Source organism: Amphiprion ocellaris, chromosome 1 (genome assembly GCF_022539595.1).
Source record: "Amphiprion ocellaris isolate individual 3 ecotype Okinawa chromosome 1, ASM2253959v1, whole genome shotgun sequence".
NCBI classification, from domain to species: domain Eukaryota; kingdom Metazoa; phylum Chordata; class Actinopteri; family Pomacentridae; genus Amphiprion; species Amphiprion ocellaris.
The window spans coordinates 24095399-24113683 of record NC_072766.1 but is presented as its reverse complement, the minus strand read 5'-3'; the positions used below and the strand labels follow the sequence as shown (position 1 = coordinate 24113683).

General features: G+C 40.2%; 2 protein-coding genes across 3 annotated transcripts; both read left to right on the top strand.

Annotated features, from left to right (window-relative positions):
• Positions 1 to 12243: 12243 nt before the first annotated feature.
• Positions 12244 to 13412, top strand: LOC111587395 (mesoderm posterior protein 1-like). 2 transcript variants are annotated; one of them, XM_023297332.3, is made up of 2 exons: positions 12244 to 13023; positions 13139 to 13412. In XM_023297332.3, the coding sequence occupies exons 1-2, from the start codon at positions 12274 to 12276 to the stop codon at positions 13190 to 13192; spliced, it is 804 nt and encodes a 267-aa protein (XP_023153100.1). In that variant the 5' UTR covers positions 12244 to 12273; the 3' UTR covers positions 13193 to 13412. The 2 variants fall into 2 exon arrangements, with proteins under 2 accessions (XP_023153100.1, XP_054865567.1); XM_055009592.1 differs by having other exon boundaries at positions 13136 to 13412.
• A 3517-nt stretch (positions 13413 to 16929) lies between these two features.
• Positions 16930 to 17760, top strand: LOC111587394 (mesogenin-1-like). Its single transcript, XM_023297331.3, has one exon. The coding sequence runs from the start codon at positions 17050 to 17052 to the stop codon at positions 17743 to 17745; it is 696 nt and encodes a 231-aa protein (XP_023153099.2). The 5' UTR covers positions 16930 to 17049; the 3' UTR covers positions 17746 to 17760.
• Positions 17761 to 18285: the final 525 nt, after the last annotated feature.

Genomic DNA, 18285 nt, shown 5'->3' with positions numbered 1-18285 from the left:
TTCCACTTTAAGATATACTTTGATATTTTGGGTAATGAATACTTCTCTTATTGTCAAAATATCTAGTATCTAGACTATCTGGAGCTGCCAGCCCAAGATCACATAAAGAGTCAAAACTGTGGGGCTCATTCGTCCTGAGGTGATTTTACTGTTTGAAATGTCACAAAAAAAGAAAACGTGAAGTAATTTTGTTTCCATATACCACTTTGAGATGAATAAACCATTGACATAGTCATATATAAAGATGGAAGAACCCTCTGAGATGTCACTCATGGGTTTTCCAAACAGCAGTTTTAAAGCTCAGTGGGGTGTTTCCAGCCTTTGCCTTCTTGGTTGTACCCAGGTTCTCATATCTCTCAATAAATCCAAAAAATAACCAGAGATAAAGTGTAAGAAGAGCTGAGGTGGGCCATGTAAACGTCTCTGGGGGAATGAACCGTCCTGTGATGTTACCTGTCTGTCACTCAAAGTGGTCACTTTCTTAACTATGTACAACTGCAATGCTTAACACAATTTAAACAGGGAATTATGTAAAAATTCGGCCCCATACAGTTGTCATTAACAGGGAAACTAGCTGGAGAAGCCAAAACTTTTTCTTGTACCAGACTGTAAACATGTTTGGTTATGCTTCAAAGCTAGACATTCTATGAGGTTTCACTCACTTTTTGAGCCAGCCTCAAGTGGACATTTGAGGAACTGGTTGCCAAAGTGAAACCTGGAATAAAGTAGGCTGTGTAGTGTTGTCAGAAGGTGGTGGTATACTTATATTACACAAGACTGTGATGAACACGAAAAGAAGTCAGAAACACAATCAGCTTGTTACCAACTTGAAATGGAGAAAAGTCCTCAGGTATTCCTTTCAATTGGGGAAGCTTTTTTATTCTTTTGTGCTGGGTATGTTTCATGTTTTCGGAGGCGAAGAGAGTGGGGAAAAAAAGCAGAAACAGCTGATCAGTTGTGTGAGATGAATGCTGAGTATGTCAGAACCTTTTCACTAGCTAGGACCACACCACTGATTTGAAGCTTGATTGTTTATTGGATGCAAAGAATTATTATTTTGGTGGTGTCTGAGATGAGCTGATGCAGCGTGGAGGAAAAGTTTATTCAGAGATCAGAAGCGGCTCCTAGGTCAGTGGACCGCCTAGGAAAAGTAGAAGACAGGAAAAGGAGGCAGAAGCATAGAGAGGGTGGGTGGGGCACGAGAAGTGTGGGAAGGGCATGGTGGTATATATAGGCGTAAGACAGAAAGTCCTGTTCCTGAGCCTCAGCTCAAAATTTTATCTCCATTCAACAAAATGTTTCTATCTCACATAAAGGACATTACCTCTTTTTTTTTGAAAAAGTCAAAACCCACCTCCAGTGAATGGAAAAGCTATGCCATTTCCATTAATTTTGTCTGATGTAGTTCCTTAAACATACACTACCGTTCAAAAGTTTGGAGTCACGCAGACAATTTCATGTTTTCCATGAAATCTCCCACTTTTATTCATGTGAGAACATAATTGCACAGGGGTTTTCTAATCATCAATTAGCCTTTCAAATAGATTAACTAACACAATGTTGCATTAGAACACAGGAGTGATGATTGCTGAAAATGCTGATTTGTACCCCTTGTAGATATTCCATTAAAAATCAGCCATTTCCAGCTAGAATAATCATTTACCAAATTAACAATGTCTAGATTGTATTGCTAATGAACTTAATGTTATTTTCATTGAAAAAAACTGCTTTCCCCTTCAAAAATACGGACATTTCTAAGTGACCCCACACTTTGTAACGGTAGTGTACTTAAAAATACATTACATTACATTACATTTACCTCAGTTTCTTCCTTAAATAAAATCATCAGTGTTATCTGACATCATATAATGATCCTACATGTCAGAAGAAATAGTTTTGGTGCTGCAGACATGGTTACTGCAATAAGAGATGGTGCCAGTCACAGCCACAAATCTGAACACTGTGGTATTCAAGTCACTGTTAAAGTTGTGTGGCACTGCAGATGCTTTACTTTACAGAATTTAAAAGTGCACTGATTTCAGCTGCAGAAGTTTTTTCCCTGTTTTTTGAACACTGTAATCTTTAGCTCTTATCTTTGAGCTCAGTTCTTGCATAAAAGCCCTCTTGATAATTGTATGTGTACAAGCCTGTACTTATTTATCATGGATGCAAATATTTCTGACACAGCTGTCCTCGTCAGGGACAATGCACATAAATCAGTTCATCATTACGTTAGATGGCATATTTTCAACTGTTATCCCAGATGCTAAATTAGTGATTAATCAATGACTCAATTAATTTAGAGTTTCACACTGCTCCAAGCTGTAAAAGTGCTCCAATGAGATAAATCCATTCAAAAAATATAGTGTAGTAATCACAGAGGGGTTATGTGCCAGACTATTTCTTGGCAGATAATGGTATCAGTCTCATCTTATACTTGGCAAGAAAGCGAATGAGCACATTTCCCAAAATATTGAACTACTCCCTTTGATGGGATGAATGATTTGACATCTTACCACAGTAAATACCTGTAATGTATGAAATAAAATCACAGAGGATATTGTAAATTTTCACAGTTGTCCTCTTGAGATATAAAGATGTCAGGGCTGATTAAGCTGAAAACATTTGACACTGTCCTTTCAGAGGAAGGTGCACCGGGAACATTTACTGTGATAAAGTCACAAATACCAGTAGGACATTTTAAAATATGTTCAACTAATGGGCAGATAGAAAATGAATATTAGCACAGTCTTTTGTCACAGAGACAGAAGAACACTGATAGATGTTTTTTTTGTTCTATCATGGAAAGATCCATCCATCTATCCACTATCTATACATTGCTTGATCATCATTGGGGTTGCAGAGGGGCTGGAGTCTATCCTATAGCCTCTAGAGACAAACAGTCATACTTGCATTCACACCTACGGACAATTTAGAATTACCAATTAACCTCAGCGTGTTGTTGGACTGTGGGGAGGAAGCTGGACTACCTGGGAAAACCCCACGCATACACAGGGAGCGCATGCAAACCCTGTGCAGAAAGATCCCAGGCCCAGGCCGGGACATGAACCAGGGATCTTCGAGCTGCAAGGCAACAGTGCTAACCACCACGCCATTGTGCATTCCCTCATTTAAAGATAGTACGTAATTAAAAATGTCATTATATTTCAGTGTTTTTATTTTTGTCAGGACGACTCTGAATTGTCAGTCTTGAGCTCACATTATTTTCTAGAAACATGTTTTCTCTCAGACATGATACAGTGAGTGGGAGCTGAACATATCTGTTCCCATGTCAGGAGCAGCTGTGTGATGGAGGAGGGAGCGACTTGTAAAAACATGGCAGCACACAAGTGTGAGCAAGTGCCAGTAGTAGGAGGATGTGTTTACTCTGGCTGAGGTGTGAAACACACTCTGCTGATGTGTCCACCAGCCTTATCAGGGTGTCTGACCACTGCAGAGGGCAGCTGAGTGGATTCTCTGGAACTAATAGTTCAATTTAATCTCATTTAAATGAGTCATACCAAGGTTTGACAAACCACTGCTGCTCGCATTAATGTTGGATAAGTTGCTACTTATTATTTAGGAAGGAGGAGTAATAAGGGAATATTATCACCATTCTCCTCATGTCAGTCATCTTCTCCAGTTTCCCGCTTGACTTGTTATGTTGTTCAGCTGAATTCTGTCGCTCTCTCGCAATTAGATGAAATTTACTGTCCACCTCTGGCTGACCTCTGCAGTCCCAGCAATGTTTCACACCTAGGGTGCAGAATGTGTCCCCCTCAACTGCCACCACACCCACTGACACACACACACACGCACACACACACACACACACGCACACACACACACACACACATGCTTAGTTTTGTTGGCTATCTTCGTCGCTGTTATCCTTCTGATAATCAGACTTCTGAGATTATAATAACTTACCAAGGCACCATATTTCAATTACTTATTAATTATTCACATGTGGTTTCACCGCTGTTGTCTCCCTCAGCGTTTTACCACAAGTTGTTTTTTGGTTTTTTTATCTTTCACTGTCAGAGTTCCTCAGATACTCAGCAGACATTAAGTCGTCCTGCAAGAATTGCACTGATTATTTTCAAAGGGAACTCCAGAGAGTTCACACACCAGAGTCCATTAGAGGACTTTACAGTCTCCAGAGGGAGCTGTGTAAAGTCTAACACACCGAATCAAGCCAGCTAAAGACTACAAATTTCAAAATTTGGGTCATATTGAGGGAAATGGGCAGGACCCTGACAAAACCTTGAATTAACCCTATTTTAACTGTATTTATTCATTATTGGTATGATAATTGTGTTGTTACTGCTGGCCAAATCAATAGCTTGATGGAACACTTCTTGCATCTCAAACAATAGCAGAGTCTCTGAGTGGACTCCCCCACAAGAGGTTAATGGTTTGGTCCACTCCTGCAGTAGTGCAGGATAAAAGTCTCCACTTAATTGCATTGATGCTGATGTTGAGGATTTATGAAGGATGAAATTATCAAGGGAAAGGCAGCTGAGGCAAAGTTCTTATGAACACAGCTGCTAGCAGTGTTTCAGAATAAGAACTTAATATAATATAGCTGATATTACAATAATTAGCACCATCTGCTCATGTTACTGAGGATGCCAGACAAGCTGAGCACATGAAGGTGTTTTATTAAAAGTCACTGTAGAAATTTACACTGAGATGAGATCTGTGTTCATAGCACAGTGCTGCATATTAAAAGTAGTGTACAATATGATTTGAGTTATGAATGTGACAGTAGGTTCTAACCCTGAGTTTTTAGTTTTCAATCTGTTTTGAAGAAGTGTGAATAAAGCTTTAGGTTTCTATTCTGCTGCTTGTGTATGCACCAGACTGTGTCGAGGATAAAGTGGAGCTGTCTTCGCAGATCGTTCACTCAGCTACAGAAAAACTCCTCATGAGGTTCTAGGCATTTGCAACGATAAACTTGCACAAGGAGCATGCACTGCCTCTAAAGAGAAGGTACACTGCAAAAATTCTGAATCTTACAAAGTCTGTTTGTCTTATTTTTAGTCAAAATGTCTCATCCCACTTGATTTAAGATAAATTCACTTAAGTGACATTTCAGCAAGATAGAGGGACTTGTTTTAAGACAATGCATCTTAAATATCTTGTTAAGTCAAACAATCTTGAAAGTGTCTTTTGAGTTTTGAGTTGTATTTTGCAAGAAACAAGGTTCATTTTACTTTTCATGCATTTTTAAGCTGAGGTGTTATTTGTAGAAGCTACACAATCTTGATTTAATAAGTAAATTTCACTTGATTCAAGTAAATGCGTTTTAGTGGAAAATCACCAATTAGTTCATATTGTCAAGTTTGCGAATGCGTTGCATGCAAATTAAAAAATAAACTGTTGATTTCAATACTAGACTTGTTTACATGGTGTAGAGTTATTCGTAAATGAGGGAGTAAGAACCATGGTCATATTTGCAACAATTGTATTTTTTTTAACCAACTGTATGCAGTCGGATATCTTAAAATGCTTAAATCACACTTGTTTGAAGGACAAGGCGGTCTTAAATCTAGAGTCATGTCACTGTTATATAACCTAAAATAAGTAAAATACATCTTCAATTTTGTACTCAACACAAATGTTTAAAAAGCAAATGTCTACCTTTGAGTTAAAAACACCTGCTTTTGGGCATAGCTGGCTTACTCTAAAACACAACACCTCCAAATGCTGTCAAAACATGAGTAAATATTAGGATTTTTCTAGCTACCTGTGAGAAGACATATCTCAAAATGCCAAAATAATCTTTGTAATCTTATTTCAAGTACAATATGGTCTTAAATCTGAAGAAGTGCAACTATAATACAACTCAAAATAAGTTTAATACATCTCAAATTAGGAGGTTACATGAAAGCAAAAATCTATTTTTGAGTGAAAAACTATTTTTTTAGCATGTCTGGCTTATTTTAAGACACCTAAGCTTGACAATCCTGGTAAAATATAACTTATAATATGTTTTCCCAGCTAATTTTAAGATCTCAATATTATAAATATATCTTATTTCAAGAAATCTTACCAAGCCATTTTTCACTTGTTCTATTAGAAGATGTTTTTACTTATTTAAAGGTAAAAGTTCCTTGAAATAATTTTTTTTTTCTTGTTTTGAGAGGGGCTTTTTTTTCCCAGAGTAATTCACAATGTCCTGTATGTGAGTGAAGGTAGTACATCGATGCTTGTTTTTTTTTCTTCTCTATTTTGTGTTCAGCATCCATCCATCCATTATCCATACACCACTTAATCCTCATTAGGGTCATGGGGTGCTGGAGTCTATCCCAGCAGACTTAGGGTGAAGGCAGGGGACACCCTGGACAGATCACCAGTTTATCACAGGACTACACATAGAGACAAACTCACCTTCACACCTACAGACAATTTAGAATTATCAATTAACCTCAGCATGTTTTTGGACTGTGGGAGGAAGCCGGAGAACCCAGAGAAAACTGACACATGCACAGGGAGAACATGCAAACTCCACACAGAAAGATCCTGAGAAGGCCCAGACATGAAGCTTCTAGCTGCAAAGCAACAGTCCTAACCACCGAGACACTGTGCAGCCTGTGTTCAGCATCACATTTGATAAATTCAAGCAACTTTTTAGCAAAATAAACCAGAAGGTCAGCAGGTAACCACTGTAGCAACGACAGCAGCTCTGTCTCCCAAAAATAACCTATTTATCCTACTGCTCCCTCATTTATGATTCGAGGGACTTATAATAATATGTTTCAGATCAACATATCTCTCCCGTTTATTCTGTCACTTCTTTTCAGCCAAGCAGTCAAATGTTAGATGAGATGGGACTCATTGCCCCGTTTGAAGATGAAGGAGGAAGCTTTAAACATGTTGTAAAAGGATTGTACATTCTCATATTTTAACTCATTGCATGCAATTTTCCTAAACCTAACCAAGTAATTTTGGTGCCTAAACTTCTAATCTAGACGGTAGGTAGGTAGGTAGTTATGAAAGCGTCAACCTGAGTATGATATTTTCAGAAACCTAACCGTGTATCACGTTTTGATAACTAAACCTAAACAACCAGCGAATGAAAAAAAAGTTATGTCCAATAAGGACTTTCCTGCACTGTATACAAAATCTGATCTGCTGCGTGAGGGTCCTGTTGAACACGTCGGTGTCTTTTCCTACGTCCTTGCATGGACTTTGTGGCTCTTTCACACTGGAAGTTTGGTTGTAATGGAACATCACTTTTGGGAAACAGGGAACAGAGTGCATCCCTCAGGTGATGGTGTCCTCATCCATACACACCACATACACCTTCACATTCTCTGTTATGCTTGTTAGAAACTAATTCACCTAAATTTTAACTCAAATAAAGTCTTATTTGATTTTTTTTGTTATGATTTACTGTATTGATTTACTGGATTGTAAAGTTAGGTGGAAGTGTGGCTCAATGCGGCATTTTAAGCTGAAATCTCTGAGCAAACTGTGCAGTTGAGCTACATCGTTGTAATGGAGTCAAAAGGTATTAAGACAGAAGAAGAATGCTTGGAATAAAAAAATGACACCTCTGCTTCTGTTGCATTGATTTTGGTCCTTTCCTTTAAACTGTCCTTTGTGAATCCAATGGTATTACAGACATCCAGTGCTGAATTGGTGAGCAGTTCAGTTTTTCTTCAGCTATTTGTTGTTTATAGGACAAACCACAGGAAAGTTACCCTCAAGAGAACGCAAATCCTTTCTTTCACACCATATAATTGGTAGCTTTACTATATCTGCTGAACCTGAGTTCGTCTAAACTGTGATAATACAAAAGTCATGAAATCCCCAGTAATCCAGAAGCACAGTACTCACTGTGCCTTCCCAAGCAGGCCACGCTGAGGTATTCAGTACAAGGAGTTTCCTCACTGTTGCTGCTGTAATGAGTTCCCAATAGTAGATCCATGGAGATAAAGATGGAAATAAAGCACTTCCCTACTTATACTCATATGTCCACATTTGTTTTTTACCACTGGTCTTTTTTTTTGCTCATATTTCCCTTTTTTCACATATTGTTACCTATCACTAGTTATACCAGGTATTTTTTCTTCTTCAGACTGTACTTTACTGTCTTACAATTTCCCCTTGTGGATGAGTTAAAAGAAGTCTAATTCAATTTTATTCCAAACAGAGGGAGCACAGTTGAGGTCGTGGTGGGGTTGATGGACACAGGAGGCCCAGACAGGTGGCAGGCAGCCCAGCTCTGAGCCTGCTGTGGGTGGGCATCCACCCAGAGGTGCCAAACTCCCAGCCAGGCTCCCACAGCCTCACCTCGGTCAGGGTGACCGGCAGGGTCGAGCGGTGAGTTCAACCCCAGTTCACCCTGCCTGCCCTCAGCCTGACACAGCACACAGCGTTCCACCAGCGTTTAGAGTGTCACATATTTCATCTTCAGTATCTATCATACACCTTATACCCCTGAACACCCCTCGCTGGTCATGCTCTTCGTTATATTCTAGGGCCCTTGGTGCTGGCAGCGGCTGTGTTCTGGTCAAAAGACCTCAAATGAGCTCCAAGCTGAGGGACACTCTCTACTAACAGCAGGCTAATCAGCATTTTAGCCAGCCATGGCTTTCATCTTTTTGTTTCATGGAGTATTTTTTTTTAAATTATCTCTATAATTGCAAGCCAGCGCTCCATCAGGGAGAATCAACCTTTGATACAGAGCCAACCTGGATAAACAGAATTATCCACTGTGTTGAACAGGGTTGGCGTTCATGACAGGTTTAATGTTTAATAGATGATTTAATAAACATCAGAGTTCAACAAAGACAAACAAAACATGATAAATAACAGGAAAGACAAATGGCCTCATAGCTCAGAAAGGCTGCGTGCAGTCGGACCAGATGGGGAAAATAGAGTGGAAAGCAGAAATGCATTGACTCAGCGTTTCCCCAGTGAGCATGGTGATTTTTCAAAGGATCGTACACATTTGAGGGAGACTGTTTATTCACAAATATGCAAAATATACTGTCTCGAAGGTTCTATTTTGACAAAGTAACACCTAAATTCAATGCTGTCTGTGTTAAACTATCATAATCTGCTTTTATATCATGCTGTAAAACCTCAGTCTAAAAATAGCATCACTATTTCCGTGTCAATATGCTTCATTCTTCCTAAATAAATCTGCTATTCAAGCCCTTTCACAGGGGAGTAGAGGGGAGAGACGGGGACACAGAGGTTACCAGTGTTTTCCAGCATTCCTGGTTCTCACAGCTGAAGTGTGAAGTGACACCTTCAGACTCATCAGTTCTCATCAGTGTGAAACCATCACACCTCTGCTCTAACTGGATACCACAGGTTCATTAAGCTCCATTAAACCTCATTAGATTGACATTTACATTTTAGCCATCCACAACAGGAAGTGGGTTTTCTACTCAGAAGTGCATAAAATAGGAGCAGCAGTAAAGTGAACTTGACTTCCAGGATTAAGGTAAAGAAAGAGAAGGATCACAGCTCATGCCTGACTTGCTGTGACTCTAAAATGATCGTGCTGGTGAGAAATGGTGGGATGTAAAGAGGAGGATGAAGAGAAGCTCCTGATCTCAGGTTCAAGGTTGGAGTGAGGTGAAGAATAGGACACAGAAGAGGGCACTTCAACATCAATCAGCTTCCAGTGAGGTTCATTTATTATCCATGCTCTCTTAATAGAAGAAATCTGCTGACTTTGAAGACATTCACATGACTTATTCATCTTTTTTTCTTGCAGAATCAACTATTGTAATGCTCTGCTTTCTACCCTTACAAAGAAATCTTTTAACAGAGTTCAGAAGATCCGGACTGCAGCAGCACAGCTTCTCAATAAAAGTTAGCGTAGAGAGCTCATTACTCTGGATTTAAATGCTCTGTATTGGCTCCATTTTAGAATTCTTTTTTCAGATTCAGTTTTTAAATCTGGTACTGGATTAGCTCCTTTCTGTTTATCTGATATGTTGGTTAGATACACAACCATTCAAAAGTTTGGGGTCACCCAGGTAATTCCATGTTTTCCATGAAAACTCACATCTTTTATTCATGTGCTAACATAACTGCACAAAGGTTTTCTAATCATTCATTAGCCTTTCAACACCATTAGCTAACACAATGTAGCATTAGAACACAGGAGTGATGGTTGCTGGAAATGTTCCTCTGTACCTCTATGTAGATATTCCATTAAAAATCAGCTCAGAATAGTCATTTGCCACATTAACAAAGTCTAGACTGTATTTTTTGATTAATTTAATGTTATCTTCATTGAAAAAAATGTTTTCTTTCAAAAATAAGGACATTTCAAAGTGACTCCAAACTTTTAAACGGTAGTGTATGTCCCTTCTAAGCCCCTAACACTCTCTAAATCTGGTTTCCAAGAGAAGACATACAGAGATGCTGCATTCTGTGTCTTTATCCCTTCTCTCTGGAATATCCTTCTAGAAGAATTCAAAATATCTGATTCAGGCGACGGCTTCAAACAAAATCTATAAACGCATGATTTTAGGTTTGTATTTCTATAGCTTTTGTGTAGTTGTAATTTACTGGTATCAGACCTATTTATTACTTTTATAATGGACTCTTGTGTTTTATTGTATTTTACTGTTCTATGCTTTATTACCATTCATTTCTTTTATCAATTCATTTTATTCTCTTTTATTGATGTAAAGCACTTTTAGTTGCACATGCTGTATGAGCTGTGCCATACAAATAAATGTATTATTAGGATGATATTTCTCAGGTGTTGTCATTTTCCTGCTTTACACGCAAACATGTTCACTGTTAACGTGGTCTACACAAATCCCAGCTTCTTTGATCACCTTTCTCACCTACAAAGCAAACAGTCTGCACATCCACATTTGTTTTTACTTCATTTTACATGCTAGTGTTGGTTTCTCATGCTACTATAGACAGTGGCACTAAATCCAAAGTCCAAACTCAACCTCCTAATCTACTATCTGTTCTCATCTGGCAGTTTTTTTTTCCAATACAACATGAATTCAGCTGCAAACTGGTGGCGATATCAAGATTTAAGATGTGATTGCATGTAGCACCATGTGTGTGTCCATTCAGTGTGTTTTAGCTCATGTTGGCACAAATCCAGACATCAGAATTCACACATGCATGTGATTTCAGTGCTAACATACTCACATAACGGAGATAATATGTTGAACATATTACCAGTCCTACTACATTCAGAAATATTTTTGTCTGTTGGAAAGCTGTGGGACTTCAGTAAATTAACAAGCGACACGTTGCTAATTGGTGTTAGCAAAGTGTGTATCAGGCAGATGGAATTGTTTATTTTGCTTGACTGATTACTTGAAAAATCGCCAGTTTTAACAATTTATCCTGCACAGCACATGGCTGTCTAAATAAAAAAAGGGAAATTTCACTGAGAGCTGCTATCATTGTATTTTTTGGTCAGTTTTGTTGACCATATTTATAGAAATTATACGTTTAAATATCTGTGATTCTGTAATGACTTTTTATGCATTCCTTCTTTAAACTGACACATGGTGATAAATAAATTTCACACACAGAACATTCTGGATTAAGGTTTAAAGCGTAGAAATGTTGGTAGAGTTGCACGATCTTTGCAGAATAATGTGAAGTATATGTGCAAAGAAGTCTTCTATGTCACATGTTAAAACTTCACCTAATAAAAATTCTCAGAGACTCAGCATACACGAGCCTTTTTCCATATCATTACTGTTTTGTTTCCCCAGCCTTCACACTTTCCTGTTATGTTGTCCAGTTTGCTGACCACATTTATGAGAGTGTGTGTGTTTTTTAAAAAGTGAATGCATGAGAAACCAGATCATTCAAAACAGATCTCTTAAACATGTGTAAAATGCATCTGGCCTGCTGCAGGGACAAGACCCCCAAAAAAGCAAAAAACTGTTTATTGTTTTCTGCAGGAGTCAAAATTCGCACTTCTGCTCCAGTAGCTGAACTTTCCCAGACTCAGAGGAGAGGCAGAGGCAGGACAGAGGGAATCTACCCACTGATGGTGTGTGTGTGTGTGTGTGTGTGTGTGTGTGTGTGTGTGTGTGTGTGTGTGTGTGTGTGTGTGTGTGTGTGTGTGTGTGTGTGTGTGTGTGTGTGTGTTCAGGGGCCTCTGCTTTAGACAGTGATTGTTTGTGAGAATCTGTGGAGGTGTCACTTCACACCTCTGTGGCCGGGCCTGGACTTATAAACCAGTGGAACAGAGCTGAGCAGCACTCACAGCTTTCCAGTCTCTCCAGTCAGACCTTTGAGTTCCTCCACAACATGGATACCTCCTCGGTCCCTCTTCTCGACTACAGCCTGCAGTACCAGTGGTGTTCCGACTCGGACTTCTCCAGCATCTCCTCTCCGGAGACCCTCTCCCCCGTCCACTCCATGGACTCCAGCCTCTCTCCTTCCTACCAGCAGCCTCCACAGTCCACTCCAAAGGCAGCTAAGACCGGATATTCCCAAAGCTTCAAAACTTCACCCTGCTCCCTGTCTGGACGAGGCCGCAAGCCGGGCCGAGCCCCCCGGATCAGAAGCAAGCAGAGGGAGAGCGCCAGCGAGAAGGAGAAGCTGAGGATGAGGGACCTGACCAAGGCTCTGCATCACCTCAGGTCCTACCTCCCACCCTCTGTGGCCCCCGCCGGACAGACTCTGACCAAGATAGAGACCCTCCGCCTCACCATCCGCTACATCTCCTACCTGTCGGCCCAGCTGGGCCTCAGCGAGGAGGTTCTGTTTCAGAGAAGGGAACAAGGAGACACGTCAGCCAGCGACGCCTCCTCACCTGACATCCTCAGCTACTTCCAGAACGCTTCCACAGGGGGACAGGAGAGCCAGATGCAGAGCCAGAACCTGAACCAGAGCCTGTACCCGGCCCAGTGTTACAGCCAGAGCACCATGCTGCATTCTGGGAGCTGTAGTTTTGGAGTGGATCAGAACAGCAGACAGTACAGTGAAGCTCCTCAGAGAGACATGAGCATGGACGCCATCCTGCAGTCGCCTCCAGCGTCACAGCCTTCCTGTCAGGTTTGCAAACAAATTTTCATTATCAATATTCAAAATTCTCTGTTTGTGAAATCACATATTATGCATATTTCTGTATGCAATACTGACATTTCTTGTTTTGTTTTTTTTAAAGCAGATGTGCGGCAAAGACTTCTGCGTCCCTCTGGCTCTGAGAGAGTATTGGGGTTAGAGGCTCCGACGCTGCACCATCATCATCCAACAACAGACACAAACTACTTCACTGTTTCTTCTGCCTCACTGTGAATCGAGTAATTTATTTGAAATATATATCTTAATCTACCTTTTATTTATTTTTGTCCTATGAAATGTTCCGTGTAAATATCGACATGTCTAACAGCTATTTTTCTATTTCTTTATGCCACTATTTATAATAAACTGTTAAAATGTGTCATGTTTTGTCCTCATTTAAAGCCTCTCCCATGATTCAGTTTCAGTCTGGAGCAAGTCAGTGGAGCAAATGTTCTGGGAAAAGTGCAACAGTGCACCCTCTGCTGGTCAAATAGGATCAGTGGCAGAACATGAGCTATGTTTCAGTCATTTGTGAAGAAGCTGTAGGGTTATTAAAGGACAGGTTCACCTTTGATGAAGTCCGTCTTAATGCAATATTCAGAGTTCATACTGGCTAGTTAAGGATCCTTCACAATAAAACAGATTTTTTTTTTTTTTTTGCCACACACAAACACATCCTGGTTTCCCTGTTAAAGCTGCACTATAATATAACCCCATCCCCTCAGCTACTAGCTAACTGAGCACACACTGTTTATATAGATCTCATAAAAAGAAGTGTTTAATTAGGACTCATCCTCAGCTCTGTCAGCACTAAAACTCTGTTTTACTGTCCCTCAGTGTTTCTGTGCTATTCTCCTGTTGCTGTCTGCTGTCATCCATCACTCTCCTGTTATAACCAGTCAGTCCTCATGTACCTGCACACGTGTCTTATTTTGGGTTTTGCCTTTATCGTGTCCGACTGTATTCTAAATTCTGTGCATGTTTTTATGTCTATGCTCCTGCTTTGCATTATGCAGCACAGTGTGGTTTTATTTAGTCTAGGTTTCTATTCACAATAATATCTCTGTTTTCATTGTTTGGAACATTTTGTGTTAAGAAACTCTGTGTTGTAAGTTATAAACTGTGACATATCTGTAGTATACAGGTGGCCAGAATGATGCTTATTAACATTCATGTTATATTTTTGTTGTTTTCAAATGTTCTACATGTGTATTAATGATCTCAATAACTTTGTAATTTCATTTTATATTCTGATTTTAGGGTGTAACATCTGTCATGGTACTACAGATGAAATATAGCTAAACACACTATATATCAGTGCGTGATAATGAATATATGTTATTTAAATGCATTGTATTTCAAACAATAATATAATATAATATAATATAATATAATATAATATAATATAATATAATATAATACAATTATAACTTCTTTTATATAACAGTATTGTCTTTACAATATTTTAAATCATTTTTATTAATATTTTCGTTCAACAATATTTGTCATTTTGATTTCAAATCACAGTATTTCCCATCTACACGTTACATTTAAATAACAACAGATTCATCCTCATACCTTGAAAAATGTTTTACAATTGTGCTCAAATCTGCCATAGAGAGCTCCTCCTATAATTCCATTCGTATCTTACTAAATAATCTCACTTGTCAAATGTCTTTAGAGTAGCATCCAGTCACATGGATACCTCAAGCCTTTCCAGTAAAATTACAGTGATTTCTCTTCTGTGGCATCTGAGGCTTGTTCCACAGCAGAGCAGAGATCAGCCTCTGCTGCAGGTTATCTAGTTTATTTAGTTTATCTTTGCTAATGGGCCACTGCAAACACACAGAGATCTTTGGCACCGCTAAGTCTAGACTAGAATTCCTCCCTGCTCTTTCAGCCGTTCTCTCCCCTCTTGCCCTAATTACCTGCTAAAGCCAACTGAGAAGACTTTAATATTCATAGAGAAGTGTGGATCTGCATATCAGGCTGCAGAATTAGGCTCTAGTGTTTAGTTTGTCACATAAATGCAGTTCATTTGATATGCAAGCAGCAGACCCAGCACAAAGCCTAATATACTCACTTAAGTCATTCATCACAATAAAGCTAATGAAGTCTTTGGGCTAAAGGGCTTCAGGATGAAAGGGTTAACACTGCAGTGCTGATTATTCACTCATTACATGTGAGCAAACACTGTCAGAGCTGATGTGGATTAAGAGAAAGAAGATCCTCTCATCAACAGCCTGGGAGGGAAGAGGGAAGCTGGCAGCTGGGGGGAGTCTGCAGAAGTTTAGAATGTAAAATAGATCGGTGAATGTAAGCTGAAACAGATCTGGAGCTGGAGAAAATCTTCAGAATATATATACACTACCAGTCAAAAGTTTGGGGTCACTTAGAAATGTCCTTGTTTTTGAAACAAAAGCAATTCTTCTCATTGAAGATAACATTAAAGTAATCAGAATTACAGTGTAGACATTGTTAATGTGGTAAATGACTATTCTAACTGGAGACAGTTGATTTTTAATGGAATATCTCCATAGGGGTACAGAGGAACATTTCCAGCAACCATCACTCCTATGTTCTAATGCTACATTGTGTTAGCTAATGGTGTTGAAAGGCTAATTGATGATTAGAAAACCCTTGTGCAATTATGTTAGCACATGAATAAAAGCGTGGGTTTCCAAGAAAAACATGAAACTGCCTGGGTGACCCCAAACCTTTGAATGGTAGTGTATACATTTATTAAACCAAAGCTACAGCATAGTTCAGAGGAATCCTGTCTCTGCTTTAACTGTTTACCGGAATTCAGAAGCCTGTTTTTCTTGTGTAAGTGCGGTGATGGAAAGCTGTGCGGGACTGGTTCACACATGCTGCTCAGAGGTTTCACCTCTGCAGCAGAGCAGGAGACAAATGTGACACGGTGGTTTGTGGGAAAGCTGCTCAGGACTCACATCCACAGAATGAGTGAAAACAAAACCCACCAGTGGGCATTAGAGGGGTTCTGTGATTATGCAAATGTAACGTGTTTTATTTTTGCTTCTGGTGAAAAGTAACATTTGTGATGTAGTGAGAAGATAGGATCATGAGATTAAACTGTCCATCGCCTGTTGAATGCATACGTTAGTGTAGTGAATTTACTTTCCGATTTTTACAATGAAACTTCATGAATGCAAAGCTACAAGCAGTAAAGTATGCACCCATGTTCAAGCTACAACTTTAGATGATTTTTTAAATGTGAATCATTGATGTCTATCGTAATTATGTGCTTGGCAGTAGTTGTTGGTGCTCCACATTTTCCGTGCAGGTTCTCAGAGCAGTGAGGTCTGCTGCTGTCCAAACAGCTCGAGGTGCAAACTCCTCACACCTTACAGCTGCCCTCGGCACACTTCTACCTTCAGCCTTCCTCGCAAGGAATCCCATATTAGGATATAAGAAAACAACAGCACTAATGCCACATCATTTCCAGTGTCTCAGTAAACAATATTGATACATGCCGGATGATGGGCTACTACTTTTACTCAATCAGCCATTCATAGAAGAGTTATAATGTAAGAATCTATGTTATTTTTTAGAAGAGATAATTTAACCGCTTCCTATCATAGCCAACTGCACACTGGATTTCTAATAAAAATCTCAGGTTGGACCTCAGACCTGTGACCCAGGTTCAGCCCATGTCATGGCAGGGTCATGTTCCCAGGCTGCAGGAGCATACAGTGTTAATCTGTTCGGTTTATGATGCACATGCGAGCTGCCAGGTCACACCTTGTCCTGGAGCATGCCTGCTTCCCAGGAGACCCCCTGGCCTAGGTGTCATCCCTGCTCCCAGAGTTTCTCAGGACCAGACGTGGCTCTCAGAGGTGCAACCTCACACCTCCCACCACATATATGGAGCAGCCTTCCAGTCCCTTCTCACTATCTTCTGCCTGCCTCATCAGAAGCACACGGACAGCTCAGTGCTCAGGAAAGAACCTTCACCCACAGCACCGACGACACCTGCAGACTTCTACAATAGAAGCTATGGAGCTCCAGGAGAACTCTTTCCTCTTTGACTGCGAGTCCCTCCTCGACAAATCTCTGGCTTATGATCTGACCTCGGACCCTGGTTACGTCAGCGCTTGCAGCAGCCTGTCTCCCACCTCCTCTGTGGACTCCTTCTGCTTCTCCCCCACCTCCCTCCAGGCTGCGGGAAATGAACAAAATACCTTGAACTGTTTCCTCTTCAGCAGCCCTGTGGTGCTTCAACCTACCCAACAGACTCTGCTCTGCTCCAGACCATCCTCATCAACCACCTCCACTACAAAGAAGTCCAGGTCTAGATACCCAGGAAAGAAGCGCCAGACTGCTAGCGAGAGGGAGAAGCTGAGGATGAGGGATTTGACCAAAGCTCTGCTTCACCTCAGGTCCTTCCTCCCACCCTCAGTGGCACCGGCTGCACAGACCCTTACCAAGATCGAGACTCTCCGCCTCACCATCCGCTACATCTCCTACCTATCGGCCCAGCTGGGCCTCAGTGAGGAGGTTCTGGAGCAGAGGAGAAGCGCTGGCTTTGTTAAGCAGAACCAAACCCTCAGTCAGTTCCTAGATCAACCAACAGCCAGCTACAGTCCACAGGAGTCAGGCTGTAACACCTTGAGCCCAGCCCAGCTGTCCTACCTGCAGCATTCATATCAGGTCTGTTTACATCATTTAAAAACCATTTCCAACTTTGAGTAGATGATTTGCATTACAACAGACAGATTTTCTTATTTACAGTTGTTCTTCAGAATGTCACGGCTGAATGAGTTACTCATCAAAATCTGCTTTTTGTTGTTAGGTTTCAGGTGGAGCTTGCTTCAACAGTGAGCAGTACTGGATGCTGCAGCAACAAGCCCAGAACATCTCCTTCTCTGGATAGTGCTGAGACGTGGCCATCGATCCTCTCAACCATTTTCATTGCAACAATGACCTCTAACAAAATTAATGGACAAAATTTCGCAATTTTGTTATTTTGAACAAAATTTGTATTATTTCTACATTTTTTGTCTTTTTGTATATAGAACTGTGTATTTATTAAGCTTTCATACTGTGGCCAGAATAAACTTTATTTATCATTATAACCCTTGTTGACTTGTTTGTGCATTTTTGCCAAATTTCACAAATAACACACATGAGATCCTGCAGATTTGGTGCTTGACCTCCATTTCCTTACACAAACAGTGCAGCTGTCAGGAGGACAATAAGGTGCTAAACAGGGAGCACATCCCCTCTAAAGTC

Excerpts from the sequence above, each read along its gene's own strand:
- LOC111587394 (XM_023297331.3), top strand. The coding sequence starts at position 17,050 with ATGGAGCTCCAGGAGAACTCTTTCCTCTTTGACTGCGAGTCCCTCCTC.
- LOC111587395 (XM_055009592.1), top strand. The coding sequence starts at position 12,274 with ATGGATACCTCCTCGGTCCCTCTTCTCGACTACAGCCTGCAGTACCAG. Across the intron at positions 13,024-13,135 it reads CGTCACAGCCTTCCTGTCAG|CAGATGTGCGGCAAAGACTT; the intron begins GTTTGCAAACAA and ends TTTTTTTTAAAG.